The following is a 15,069-nucleotide window of genomic DNA, read 5'->3' on the forward strand; positions in this document are numbered from 1 at the left end:
TTCAGCTCACTGCAACTTTTGCCTCCATGGTTCAAGTGATTCTCATGGCTCAGCCCCTGGAGTAGCTGGGATTACAGGCATGTGCCACCATTCCCAGCTAATTTATGTATTTTTAGTAGAAACAGAGTTTTACCATGTTAGCCTGGCAGGTCTTAAATGCCTGACCTCAGATGATCCACCTGCCTCAGCCTCCCAAAGTGCTGAGATTATGGGTGTGAGCTACCTAACTCAGCCAATGATAGTATTTTGAATGTGTTCCTTGTGATAGTGCGGTTCAGCCAGTAAATATAGGCAAAGGGGCTACAGATTTATTTCTCTCTGATATTTACGTCTCTTGGCCTTACTTTGGTCTACCATAATTTCTTTTTTTCTTTACTTGCTTTGAATCATTTTAGGAATTTTTCCTACACATTAAATCTTGAAATCATCAAATCTTATTTTGCTTTGTTGACAGGAACATTAACAACAGACTGAACTATAGAACTGTAAACTTTCAGCCTAAGACCTTAATATACTGAACCTTTCCAGTTTTTATCAGTCGAACTTACATGAATAGTGTCCATTTATTCTGAAAAATGTTACTTAAAATTTAATTTATAAGCACAATAAAATTCATATTTTGAGCATAGATACATTTGTTGTTAGAAGCAGTTTATTATTTTTTTCTCTTTAGGCAAGAGAGTTTAAACTGCTTAAAGAAGCAGTTTCTTAACTAATTGTAGGTTTTCTGTAGACATCATTTGTTTCTTTTATTGCAGGGGATCAGGAAAATGTTTCTGTAAAGGGACAGATAGTAAATATTTTCAGCTTTGCAGGCTTTCAAATCTCTGTTGCAGTTATTTGACTTTGCCTTGTAAACAGCCGTAGACAATACATTAATGAAATTTTACTTATGAAAAGAGGCAGTGGGCCAGATTTGGCCTGCAGGTTGTCATTTGCTGACTCTACTCTATTGGAAACAGAACGTTATGGGAAAACTCTAAGCCAAACAATATTATCATCTTTCTCCTCCCTGCCTCACCCATTTTTTGAACTTTTTTGCCATTTTTAACTCTTTCTTACTATTAGGAAACTAAAATACAGAGACATTAAGTAATTTGCTAAAGTCACACAGCTAATAACATTCGAGCCAGTTTGTGGGCCCAGGCAGTCAGCTGTAGAGCCCACATTTGTGATGCTTATTATTATACCCCATTGCTTTTATAACCAGTTATTATAGATAATGGTTAATGTCTGTTATGGATTATATAATGTGAATTTTATTAATATGGTATGATTTTCCAAAAGGAAAAATATTTTTGCCAATGATAAACCATATAGAAATGTACAAATGTAAAAATTAGCAAGTAAAAGTTCTCTAGTAATCTCTTGTCCGAAAGATAACCTCTATTAAGTTTCTGCATATCCTTTCAGACTTTCTAATGTGTATATACGTATTTTAAAAACATAAATTGGAATTGTTGTTAATACATACTGACATAACCACGTTTAGTCAGGGACAAAGTTCTAAATCAGAATATGTAAATCTACAGTGCTTTATAGTATTCTATTACAATATGCTATAATACATGTTAACCAAATCTCCATTGATGGTTATTTATAATTTTTCCAGTTTTCTGCTCTTAGAAGTATATATATCATTTTAGAGATTATGTTTTAGACTAATCTCCTATAAAGGAAATTGCTTATTGGAGTGTATGATCATTTAAAATGTTAATACATATTATCATATGCCCTCTAATGGGATTGTACAAATATACGCTTTTAATAATGGCAGAGGAGAATGCCTTTTTGTTCATACCTTCACCATCACTGGCTACTGCTATTCAGTTTTCAGTCTTTTGTTACTTTGGTAGGTGATAAATTATATTTTAAACTCTTTCTTTTATAAAAATAATTTTTATCATTTGCAGTTTTTCTTTTACAGACTGAGGTTTTTAACATGTTATTTTCCACATGTACACTATTGACTTTTTTTTAATAGTATGAAGTATTCAGAACAGAAGAGGAAGAAAAAATAAAATCTCAGGGACAAGATGTTACACCATCAGTATATTTCATGAAGCAAACAATCAGCAATGCCTGTGGAACAATTGGACTAATTCATGCTATTGCAAACAATAAAGACAAGATGCACTTTGGTAAATGATTTTTCATACTGCATTTTTTCCCCCCTTAAGATATAAATTGATTTCATTGAGCAGTAGGTGGTGCTCTAATTCTTTCTTTCAAACTGTAAAATAAAGCATTTCCCCCTTATTTTATGATGGTAATGTATATACTGTTAGAAGAAATATTAATCCTTCTTATTCTTTTATATTGTTGACTAATAGAGGTTAAACAAATGGACAAATATTAATAATGTGAGGCTTATCATTTATAACAAGATTCTTATATTTCTAACTTACCAGTGAAAGGATTTTACGTGAAAAATAGTAGCATACTTCTAGTATTTTCATTTATTGGTCTTTCTGCTGTATCAAGCCTTTTTAATTTTATCTTCTTTCCTATTTTCAGAATCTGGATCAACCTTGAAAAAGTTCCTAGAGGAATCTGTGTCAATGAGCCCTGAGGAACGAGCCAGATACCTGGAGAACTATGACGTCGGTACCTTCTTTCTGTTTTGATCTCATATGTGGGCAAAGTTTTGTGGGATTGTAGATGTATTTGGGGTTTTGTCTTGAAACCATAGTTTTGAGCAGCTACGGATTTTATTGTATCCGTTAATAAAAGCCTTTTGTACTTTTTAGATAACTTCATCTGAAGCATCCATAAATGCTGATAAATTGCCACTTCTTTTCTATGTTCAGAGCTGACTGAATGGATAAAAGCAGTTTGATTGATAAATTTTTTTTTTGACATGGAGTCTCGCTCTGCTGCCCAGCCTGGAGTGCAGTGGTGCTCTCTCTGCTCACTGCAACCACTGCCTCCAAGTTCAAGCAATTGTGCTTCAGCCTCCCGAGTAGCTAGGATTTCAGGTGCGTGCCACTATGCCTGGCTAATTTTTGTATTTTTAGTAGAGACGAGGTTTTGCCATGTTGGCCAGGCTGGTCTCAAACTCCTGGCCTCAAGCAATCCCTCCACCTCAGCCTCCCAGAGTGCCGGAATTACAGACATGAACTGCCATGGCTGGCCCTGATTCACATATTAATAAAATACTTTATGACTGACTATTCCTTACCATTCCCTCCATAAAATAAATATATGTCTGGCAGTACCCTATGTATCTTTCGTTGGGAATTTGGAACAAGGCTGAAAATGAAAGGAAAATGCAAAGGTTTAAAGGTAGACATTGGACTATACTGTAGCTATTTTATCAGCGTAATAACCAGGCCACATAAACTAGGTTTTATATGTAATATAGGTTATATTTAATGCAGTTGGTAATGATTGTACCACTTCATATAACTGTTCTGAAATTGTTTTTAAAATTTATTACTTTTAGAATCAATTTTTCTTTTGAAATCTTTTTACCTTTTAATAACATTATTAAATAGATTATAAGTTCTTTGAAATTAAGTGTATAGTCTACAAATTATTTGGCTAGAACAATACCTTAAGTAAAGTTTGTGCCTGATAAATTAATTGGTTTGATTATGTTATTAAGCATTCCTGTTTTTAAATTGTTTTTTTCCTTTAAAAAAAAAACTGGAGACTTCATAAGACATTTTTATTATACATAAAAATAAACAACATGAAAATCAGTAATCTTACTAACGAGAGGTAGATAAACATTAATATTTTTATAGGGAGTGTATATGTATATACACAGTTTTTGAAACAAAAATTTGATCACACTGTAATACTGTTTTATAACTTGCTTTTTTCACTTATCACAAACGTATTACATACCAGTAAGTATATATTCGATATTATTTAATGGCTGCATAGCTTTCCATTATATAATATTGTATTTCACCAATAAACTAGGTGTTAGAAATTTAATAGTTTTTCACTATTTTAATAAATATTGCAAAGTACATCTTTGTAAATGTCCTTAATTATATAAAATTATGTACAATTATATGTAAATATATAAATTACTAGAAGAGAAATTGCTGTATAAAATAGTTTGCATGTTTTTAAGGCTTGGATGTGTGTTTATTGCCAGTTGCTATTCATAAAGGTTGTACTTTCACCTGTAATTTACTATTGTGCCCATTTCTCTGCATCTTTGCAAATAGTGGGTACTGTCAGAGTGGTTTATTTTTTAGTTCAGGAAACTAAATTCTGTAGCTTCTGATAAATGCATGAGTTGTGCTCCACATTTCTAAATTGCTGACTGAAACTGCATGATTAAGCATAAATGAAGGCAGAGCTGCAGAGGAGCATGGAACCGGGAGAAACAGATGAGATAAGCTTCTTTAGTCTCTATCTGTGAAATGCTTACTTTATTCTAGTCTTAATTGAATAAAGTGTTAAGTGTTAGTTCTAACAACTGAATAAGTTAAATGGCCCCTACTTACAGCCTGGAAATTACAAATAATCAGATATTCAGTTTCCTAAATCTTTAGAGATTTGCGGGTATATAGTATAGCAAATATATACACAGTATAGCAATTCATTTGATTACCCAGATATCATAAGCTGTTCTTAAATTTCCTTCAATTTGTTGTTTCTGTAGAAGACTTTAGATGTTAAATTTTAGCTTTGTTGTTGTTTTCATTTAAAAAGTTGAGTATGGTCATTTTTTCCAATGAATACCTTTATTTTTCTTACAGGCCATCCGAGTTACTCATGAGACCAGTGCCCATGAAGGTCAGACTGAGGTATTTCACATTTTTTCAAAATTTTTCTTGCTATGTGTAGATTTAACGATAATGTTATTGTAGGACATAAAGTTTTAGAAAGTTACCTGACCTTTTGTTTTTTCCTTTGAAAGAGAATTTGCTTAAGCAAAAGCAGTCATAAAGCAGCAAAAGAACATGTTTTGACAAGCTGTTAAGATGCTGCTGTCTGCTGTTTCAGTTCATCTAATCATTTAGACAGATTGCAGGTAGTGTGCTGTTTGTGTGGCTACTCAGTGGCTTGTTTTCCCTATGAGATTCCTTTGATTTCCAAGTATGTTGGGAAAAATACCTGCACTATTGTACAGTTAGAGAGCCTGTGCCTTTCTCATGTCCTGCTTCCAGCAGAAAGCCATATCATTTTCTTTGCTCAGTAAATTTGTTCTAGGGTCACATAATGATCTTTACCATCTTTACCCTGTTAGCCAGTTCAGCTGGGTGGATTTTCCTTTCCTTCTCCCTCTTTTTTCATTTGTTGGTTTCATTTTCCTTCCATCTTTCCTTTCTTTCCTTCCCTCAAGCCCTGACTGTATCACTCTAAGAGGAAGTTTATCAGAAGGTATTTTAGTCAAAAAGAATTTAACTAAAGCTGTTTGGTATGTTTATAGCACATTTAAGGGTTAATACCAGAGAATTAGAGGTTTTCTTCTTTCTTATCCCATATGTGACTTGAAACCACAGTTTTTCATGTAAAAGATGACATTGCCCTTATACTTAAAAAAAAAAAAAAACTTGAAAAAAATACTTGATTTAAAAATCATGGATTTTGGCTGAGCATGCTGGCTTACACATGTGTAATCCCAGTCCTTTGGGAAGTTAGAGCACGAGGATCATTTGAGGCCAGGAGTTTGAGACCAGGCTGGGCAACAAAGCAAGACTCTGTCTCTACAGAAAGTAATAAAAATTAGCCAGGTGTGGTGCTGCACGCACCTGTAGCACTAGCTACTAGGGAGGCCGAGATGGGAGGATTACTTGAGCTTAGGAGTTTGAGGTTATAGTGAGCTATGATTGCACCATTGCACTCCAGCATGGGGAACAGAGCAAGACCCTGTCTCTCTCTATATATAGGTTGCTCTTAGGTGCTACTTTCAACGGTGTAGATTATTGTTTTTCACCAAATTTATCCATACACAAACACAGAAGAGCCCTGTTGAAATGTTTTTAACAGCAGATTGGAAATTAATGAAATGCTGTTTTATATTGCTTTATGTGATCCTGAACATATTCATAATCTTCATTATGCTTTGCTTTTTTTGTTTGCAGATTTATCGTGTTAAAATTAGTGATGATGAGGATCAGCATAAGTTTATTGTAAGATATGAAGACAGTTACTTGTAATAAAGCAATTAAGTGCTTTAACAGATATTCACTACAAAAAATACTTAATTTTGCCATACTTTTCTTGCCCACTTTTTGGAGCTTCATCCAAACTATGGATTTACATTTACACTTCTTTTTAAATGATCTTCATGCCTGTTTCTTCAGACCTAAGCTACTTCATTCCTTCCAGTCTTGGATGCCTGTTAGACGTCATCTGAATGACCCACATATTTTAGAAAGCATTTTTCTTTGTTTGAGCTTATTATCTGTATCTTAAACTTTTGATTCCCTTTATTGTTTCTGTTTCTTATAATAGCTCCACCGTACATTTTTCCGCTGTAACTAATCTAATACAAATTCATTAACTTCTGGTTTAGAAGATCTGCTTCTTTTGCAGATTCTCAGTCTTTATTCCATTTCTCATCCATTTTTACACAATTCTTCTGTGTTCCCTTTTCTGAAATGTACCTGAATCAGGTGGCTGCTAAAATTTTTCTAGAGGTTTCCTAATGCGTAGAGCAGTAATTCTCAAGGTGGAGATAGAAGTTAGGATTTTCTGGAGTACACTGCTGTGTACTCCCATCAGAATTAATCTTTTCTGCTCCTTTCCCATCTCCCACAGTTTAGAATCAGTACTAGAATGAACCATATTTTCGATGTATGTTATAACCCTAAAATGTGTAGGAGCTAAAAAAGTTTTTGCGAATGATTCCTCAAGCTATGCAATCAATTTCAGGCTGTTTAACCTAGTTGCATTCAAGGTTTTCCTAACCCTTGTGTGTCTGTCTTTTTCTTTTTTTCTATTTTAACTTGTCTTTCTAACTTTAAGTATTTCTTTTTAGCCAGCCCTTACTTCCTTATTTTATTATTGCTGTTCTTTTTGCAGTACTCTCTGAAAATAAAATATTCTTTCCCTCAGTCTCTTCCACTTCCTACTTTTTATCCATTCTTCAAGACTCAGCTTAATATGATCTTCAACATGAAGCCGTTCCAGATGATCAGACCTGCATATATTTTATCCTTTATATGAACTTTTTATATGACTACTCCAACTATTTGCATTTTAACTATTTCATATTCTCTTTCATTTTTTAAGATGTGCATTTTTTCACATTTTAAAAACTCTGAAGTTAAGATGTATCTTACAATTGATAGCACAATTTACTTGGCATTATTCCCAACTTAGTGGTTCTTAAAATGGTGTGTCATGTAACCAATGGTGCCTCAGTTTGATGAAGTATGGTATCATATCTCCTTTTCTGGGGCTTTTAGGCCTAGGATTGGCATCTGATTCATTTGTGTATGTTCCAAATTATCCAATACTGTTACACACAGTATAACACATGTCTATTAATTAACCAGAATTAGCCCAGAACTGTCCTTGGTAGTGTAAGAAATAATAATAATAAAAAAGCAGGGGGAGGGGGGCAAACCTTAGTTTTCTATAGTCCCCTGGGTACATGAAACTTACCCATTAGCAATTGTTTCCAAATAAGTCAGTGTTAGCATTTTGGAAGGGTTCAGTTCTTTTTTGTGTTGGACTGTTCTGTGCACTCCAGGGTGTAATATAGTGACCTCTAGTTGCTGTATGTTAGTGTCTCCCGATCGCTGAGGGAACAAAAACCTGCACCATATATTTTTCTGATCATCTCATCTAAGATTCATCTCCTGGCTGGGCTTGGTGGCTCACGCCTATAATCCCAGCACTTTTGGAGGGTGAGGTGGGCAGATAACCTGAAGTCAGGAGCTTGAGACCAACCTGGCCGACGTGGTGAAACCCCATCTCTAGTGAAAACACAAAAATCAGCCAGACGTGTGGCATGTGCCTGTAATCCCAGCTACTCAGGAGGGCCAGGCAGGAGAATCGCTTGAGCTTGGGAGGTGGAGGTTGCAGTGAGCTGAGATTCCATCACTGCACTCAGGCTGGGTGACAAAAGTGAGACTCTGTCTCAAAAAAAAAAAATAAAGATTCATCTCCCATCTATGGGCTTAAGAGTCCTCGGTGTATTATTATCTCTACTGCTGTTTGTATTCCAGCCCACTGATTTTTTGTCAGTTCACACAAAGTACCCAGGTCTTTCCTGTCTGTATTAGTCTGCTTGGGTAGTCATCACAAATTATTACCAGGTGGCTTTAACAACAGAAATTTATGATCTCACAGTTCTTGATGCTAGAAATCCAAGAGCAAAGTGTCAGCAGGGTTGGCTCCTACTGAGATGTCCCTTCCTGGCTTGTAGACTACCACCTGCTCAGTGTAGCCTCACATGGCCTGTCCTATGTGTTCATATGGAGTGGATGTGGAGAGAGAGGGGAAGAGAGAGATCGATTGCTCTCATGTCTCTTTCTCTTATAAGCACACCAGTCCTATTGGATTAGTGCCCCATTCGTATAACCTTACTTAACATTAACTATTTCCTTCAAGGCCCTGTCTCCAAATATAGTCACATTGAAGGTTAGGGCTTCAATGTATTAATTTGACAATGGGGACACAATTCAGTCCATAGTACCATCTTTGTGCTTTCTAATGACGCAGCACACTTCCAGCCTGTTTGAGACCAGCCTGGGCAACATAGTGAGACCGTGTCTGTACAAAAAAATTAGCTAGGTATGGTGGCACACACCTGTAGTTCTGGTTACTCTGTAGTCCCAGCTACTTGGGAGGCTGAGGTGGAAGGATGGCTTCAGCCCAGGAGGTCAAGACTGATCATGCTGCTGCACTCAAGCCTGCGTGACAGAGTAGACCTTGTCTCAGACAAAAAAGAAAAAATATTCAAAAAAAGAATAAAAGATGGTTGTGTCTGTACTGAATATGTACAGACTTTTTTTCTTGTCATTATTTCCTAAACAATATATTATAACAACAACTTCTATAGCATTTACATTGTATTAGGTATTACAAGTTATCTAGAAATGATTTAAAGTATACTGGAGGAGGTACATATGTTATATGCAAATACTACATTATTTTAAACAAGGCTTGTGAGCATCTGTGGATTTTGGTATCTGCAGGGGGTCCTGAAACCAATAGTCCATGGATTTCAAGGGATGACTGTATATTCATTCCAACTAAGACCTTTTGGAATGATTGTAGAATAATAAGATTGGCAGGAAGTTTCAAGTTAATATGATCTGGGCTTCCACTAAAGTGTTTAGTAGATTAGAAAATCTCCTTATTTTAAGGCTTTTCTATTCACAGAAGACTCTAATAAGTGTCTTTAAAATTGTGAACAAGTATCAGTGATGCAAAAGTGGAAACAGTCTGCAAGTCAAATGTGAAGACAAGAAGGAAAAATCCAGAAGGGTATTTTATTTGTCTTTGGACCCTACTTTTACTTCATTGACACTTAAAAGTAATTTCCAAAATTTGTGATTTGTCCATATTAATCTAGGAGTCAGCCCAGATATGAATAGAGATCTCCTGATGATTTATTGTTTAACTTTTTGCAAAAAGAGTAAGTTTGTTGTACTGCCCAGAACTCTCCATGTAAATTAATAATAATAATGAAAAACAACAGAAATGACAGGAAGCGCTATTGCTTTCTGTTTTTAAAAAAACATACCAGTATGGAAAAAATAGCAAAATACTTTTAGCAGCTACCATATACATTTAGCAGCTACTATGTATATTTGCTGCCATTCTTTTTTTAGTACATTTTAAGAATAGTTGAGATCAAGAAATTTTGTCTGACTTTTTTCTTAACATATTACCATGAACATTTTCTTGTTTCATCAGCATCAAGTAAATGAAATTTATTTTTCATTTCCTTAACTTTTGATGTTTAGATTATTTTTAGTTTTTCAAGTTAAAACTATAACTTCATTGAAAATCCTTGTTAATCTAAGTATTCTTTCGGGTTTATTAAGGTAGTTTCTTGTAGGTGGAATTACTGATTCAAAGGGATGTACATTTTTATGGTTCTTGTTACATAACATGAAATTGTGTTTCTTTCATTTGTTCAATCAGATAACCAGTTTGAGAACCTACTGTACTAGGCACTGTCTTTGACTTGTACATACAAAGATAAGTGAGACATAACTTGTGTCTTCAAAGATCTTTTACTTCAGTGGCGACCGCAGCTTTGAAAACAGCCCTTGCCAGTATTGAATTCTATTTCTAAATTTTTGCTTGTTTGATAGGGGGAAATAACATGTTTGATTGCTAATGATACTTAAAAGATCTTTAGTAAAAGTTTATGAAGTTAATTCAAATCATAAAATTATAATTGATTTACAATGAAATGTTAGTATGTAATTCTATTTTGGTTAATGTTGTTAACCTATAAAAGAGCGATTATTTGACCACTGGGGTAAGCATTGCCTAATTTCTGATTTCAAGTATGTGATCATAAATATATATACATAATTAAAGATACGTGTGTGTGTTTGTATGTGTGTGTGTATGTGTGTATTTTTAATTTAGGAAAATCCTCTGTTTAGAATCTACTTGGCTTTTTTGGCCCAGCCAGTACAGACTGTCAGTAGGAATAAACAGCATAAAGTTTTATCTTCATTAGATGAATTTGTATAGTTGCATGGCTTTATTTTACTATGGATATAATCTTTATTTTTATTATATTGGGATTACAAAGAGATATCAGAAATTATTCCAATAAGCCAAAAAAGATTTACACATATTGAGGTGCTCACATATTTATTCCCCTCCTTTGGGAATTTATTTCCTTCTTTCCTTCCTTCACTTTGAAAGAATCCCAGGATATTAGGAAGAAATTTAGTTTTTAAATAATGTAAAATATAAGTTTCTGATTATCTTGGAAGAATCAGGTGGAAACAATAAATATATCATGCAGTTCAAAATGTAGAGTCCAGTTTTGTCAAAAGTCTGAAACTGCAACTTTCTGATCTTTGTTTTTCTTTACTTTTCATACCCCATTTTCTTTATTCTGTTCCAACATGACTTAAAAATCTTTTGGGGGTAATTTTATTTTATTATATTTTTAAAACCAAAAATGCCCTGGGACTCCCTAGCTTGCTTCTGTGTCTCTTCTTTTTTTGTTTCTTCTGAATATCATTCCCTTATAATAGAGGCCTTCCCTTTCCTCTTTTCTCTCCCTCCCTCTGTCCCTCCCTTCTTTTTTTCCTCTCCATCTCTCTCCTTTCCTCCTCCCTTATTTCTTCTTTACTGATCTCAGAATTTTAGGAATTGATGTATTATTCCTTATTTTAAAGGAAAATTCTTAGACTGAACTCACCAGTTCACCCTTCCAGATCTGACTAGATGAAACTAGTCTAAGAATGCTTTCAGCAATAAAAAGAATTGATGTTGTGCTTGGTGGTGGTGAAAGATTTCTATTAGTTTTGTTTTAAATCACAACTTTCCAGAATAGAGGGTAATGTTAGAATACATGATTTTTTTTCATTTGTAATAAAGGAGAACTCTATTTGGGGCTACTCTCAAATTGTAAAGAAAATAATTTCTGGGAATTAGTTTGAACAGTTTAACTATGGTAAGCTTAGGTTTAAAGTAATATGTAGATGTATAGGTATTACATTAATAGAGATTTCTAATATGGAGAATTATAAACTTAAAGGAGAAAACATAATTGTTAAACCAGTAGGGGAAAAAAGTCTTTTAAGAATATCTTGATGTCTGTGGGCATCTTGATTTATTAGGTGAGCAAAATGAAGAAATTTACCATTTATCCAGATTTTCCATGGATTATGTAGTGGTATTTTGTGTATTTTGATATCTATCCCATATTTAACTTGTGACTTCTTTGCCAACCGAACATGGATACTCTGTAGGAAACTTTGCATCTTTTGCATGGATCTGGTTTTAATTTCCTTTTTAAAATTTGAACTTTAAATTTACTATGATCCAGTGTATTACACTGAAATTTACTAAAAAATCTACAGAAATCCATTTAGAATTAATTTATGATTTTGATTTTAAACTCATAAAGTTATGCACTTATGTGTTCTCATGCATGCTCACACACATGCCCTTACACATATGTGTACACATTTATAATTTAATTTTCATAGCATTTGGCAGCTCTAAAGATGTTCCCAATTATTTTCTTTTCCATGTGCCAGATTTTACACTCAGTGGTCCAGTCCTTTCCTTTCCTTTCCTTTTTCCTTTTTTCTTAGGATGGTGGGTCTCACTATGTTGCCCTGGCTTGTCCCAAACTCCTCGGCTCAAGTGATTCTCATCCTCCCGAGTAGCTGTGATTATAAGCGCATTCTGCCATGCTCGGCTAGACTCAGTGGTATTTCTAAAGTCTTAAAGAACATCCCCCATTCAGGAAATAATGATTCAATTTAATTGTCATGAACAAGTGTGTATTTGATCAATCAGTCAATAAAAGGAACTGTGATCTAATAATCATGAGAAGCTGAAATCATTTTTAAACAAACTAAGGAAGTGTTTTATCCCCATTTCTACCCCGTGTAGGTATGGCGAAGGCAGTGCATATTGTTCTCTGTTAGAAATCCACAAATATCTTAGGCTCTCAACCCAAAAGAATCTCACTATGAGATGACTGGGGTTGCTAGAAACATTGGGGATTATTTCTCGGTGCTAAGCGTCTGTGTGAATTTTCTTGACTGCCCTTGTCATTTTTGTGTGAATATGATAGAACTGCTTTGAGGTACTCACCAGCTTTCAAGTATTCTCATCATCTTACTTCTTACTCCTTTTGAAAGTATGTCTGCCATATTATTATAATGTTGGTTACCATTTTCTGAATTTGTGTCATGGGGTATACTAAGTGTTGTATGTACCCTAGTTTGATCCTCTCAGTTCCACAAGATAGCTGTTACCCCATTTTGCAGGTGGGAAATCTAAGAAGCTGCTAATATATTCAGGGTCACACAGCTAGTGGGTACTCCCGTGCTCTTAAGGCAACAAAACATGTAGGTAAATCAAATTACTGAAAAAAAGTGAAATGAGGTTTTTAAAATTTGAATTTTTGTTTTTGCTCTAAAAGCAAGGCTATTCACAGCTAGAAATTTAATGCAAATATGTAATAAGCTACAAATAGTCATTCAGAGTTGTGCCAAATACTTTGTTCTTTTTTGCCATTACATCTAAGTCAGTTCTTATTCAATGCACTACTTTTTTTTTTTTTTTCTATTAACAAGAAATCTTACCCATAAACTAGCCACAGTCTTTTGGTAATCATGTTAGGCATATTTTAGAAAACAGTAATTAACTATCTACCCACTCATGATTCCTTCATGTTCAAGAAATTGCATAGTTATAAGGATATTTTCTTAATAATAGTATGTCAGTTTAAATGAGAAAATGCTTTGGCTGTAAACCAAAACCTACTTACTTTATTTTTGAATTTTAACATATTTTAGATTTAAGCACTTACAGTACCCATCAAACCAAACACTTGATTTCTTTCTTTCTTTTTTTTCCTTTGAGTCAGGGTCTTACTCTGTTGCTCAGGGTGCAGTGCAGTGGCTTGATCTTGGCTCACTGCAGTCTTGATCTCTTGGGCTGAAGCTGTCCTTCCACCTCAGACTCCCAAGTAGCTAAGACTATGGGCATGTGCCACCACACCTGGCTATTTTATTTTTTTGTTTTTAGTAGCTGTGGGGGTCTCCCTATGTTGCCTAGGCTGGTCTTAAACTCCTGGGCTCAAGTGATCCTTCTGCCCTGGCCTCTCAAAGTCTTGGGATTACGGGTGTGAGCCACTATACCCGGCCAAAATACATGATTTCTTAATAGGGGAGTACTCTTAGGCAGACCCTCTGCTTTCTTAGATGTTTTTGAAAAAGTATAAATCATTTCTTTTTAGCCTTCACAGCATTTCTAATACTTTGTTTATTTTATTAAACAGTTTGAAGAGTAATTTTTTTTTTTTTTTAAATAAAAAAGTACATGCATGCTAGCTGAAGAAAAAGTAATTTGGCCTTTGAGACCTGGGTGATGATTGTTGTTGTTTTCTGAACTAGTTCTAAGTTTGACAACTAGAAGGTAGATTTGAATTATATTCAGGAATTCAGATAGAAAATAATAATAGTTGTGCCTTTACGAATCAGTCAGATTAGGTGACAATTGATAGACGAGTGGCTTTGTGTGCAGTGGAAAACACTGAAATTGGAGCTGGGAGTCATGAGTCTGCCTCTGGCTTTCACACTCACTAGTTATGTGGCTTTGGGCAAGTCAAGTAAGTCCTTGTGCTTCTGAATAAACCAAAACTGTCATGCTTATGGTCTGTATTCACATAGCTCACTTTCTCTGTGTAAGTGAATGTGTGTTTTGTTTTTAAACTCAGAGGGTTTCGATCAGAATCAGAAGGATTAAAAATCTCATGCAACAATTACCTATTAAGTATCTTAGCATTCTTTCTGAAGAGTAAATCATTTAGTCTGCTTTTTAAAATTCCTCAGGTTTCTGAAAAGCCTATTCTATGTTTTTTGAACTATAATGAAGAGATGAGTTTAAATTTCATGTAAAGTGGTATATCTTCAGTCACATTATACTGTTGCAATGCCCACACAGTCAGCAGTGAGGGCCTAGGTTCACTGTTAATGTCCTGGCAGACACTGGTGTCATTAATAGTTTTAATAAAATAAATAATTATTAGTGATTTTGGACTCCTCACCAGAATGAAAAAACTGAGGAAGTGAGCTCTTTATTCAGTCTCTCTAGAAAGTGAGCTGTCTTTATGACTTTTATGAAAGATTAAAAAATAAACTGTAGATATTTAATCTTTTCCAGTTGGTATGGAGGACAGTGTGAAATTAGCCATCTAGCTAAAGATTTAGCTGACAGTTTAAATTTTCTTATTTGAAAGCAGAGCTAAAAATTAGGTTGCTTAAGCAGTCGCATTAACAATTAACATTATAAAGATTTAAAAGTTGGTGCATGTGTCTTTAATCTTTGTAATTCTAAGAGGAAAGTCTATGAATTTTAGGTTTCCATAATAGCACATTTTATTTCAAAGTCCTTCCATCTCTTGAAATGTTGTTGTTTGAAAGTCTTTTT

At 34.4% G+C, this 15,069-nt stretch overlaps 1 protein-coding gene across 1 annotated transcript in view; it reads left to right on the forward strand.

Moving 5' to 3' along the window:
* The window catches only part of UCHL3 (ubiquitin C-terminal hydrolase L3), a 61,621-nt gene that overhangs the window by 15,266 nt on the left and 31,286 nt on the right, over positions 1-15,069 (forward strand). Inside the window, exons 4-6 of the mRNA XM_017523654.2 lie at positions 1,985-2,141; positions 2,518-2,603; positions 4,722-4,769. Coding sequence (XP_017379143.1) covers positions 1,985-2,141; positions 2,518-2,603; positions 4,722-4,769 — 291 coding nt within the window. The remainder of the gene's footprint in view (positions 1-1,984; positions 2,142-2,517; positions 2,604-4,721; positions 4,770-15,069) is intronic.

Source organism: Cebus imitator, unplaced genomic scaffold (genome assembly GCF_001604975.1).
Source record: "Cebus imitator isolate Cc_AM_T3 unplaced genomic scaffold, Cebus_imitator-1.0 Scaffold29, whole genome shotgun sequence".
NCBI classification, from domain to species: Eukaryota; Metazoa; Chordata; class Mammalia; order Primates; family Cebidae; genus Cebus; species Cebus imitator.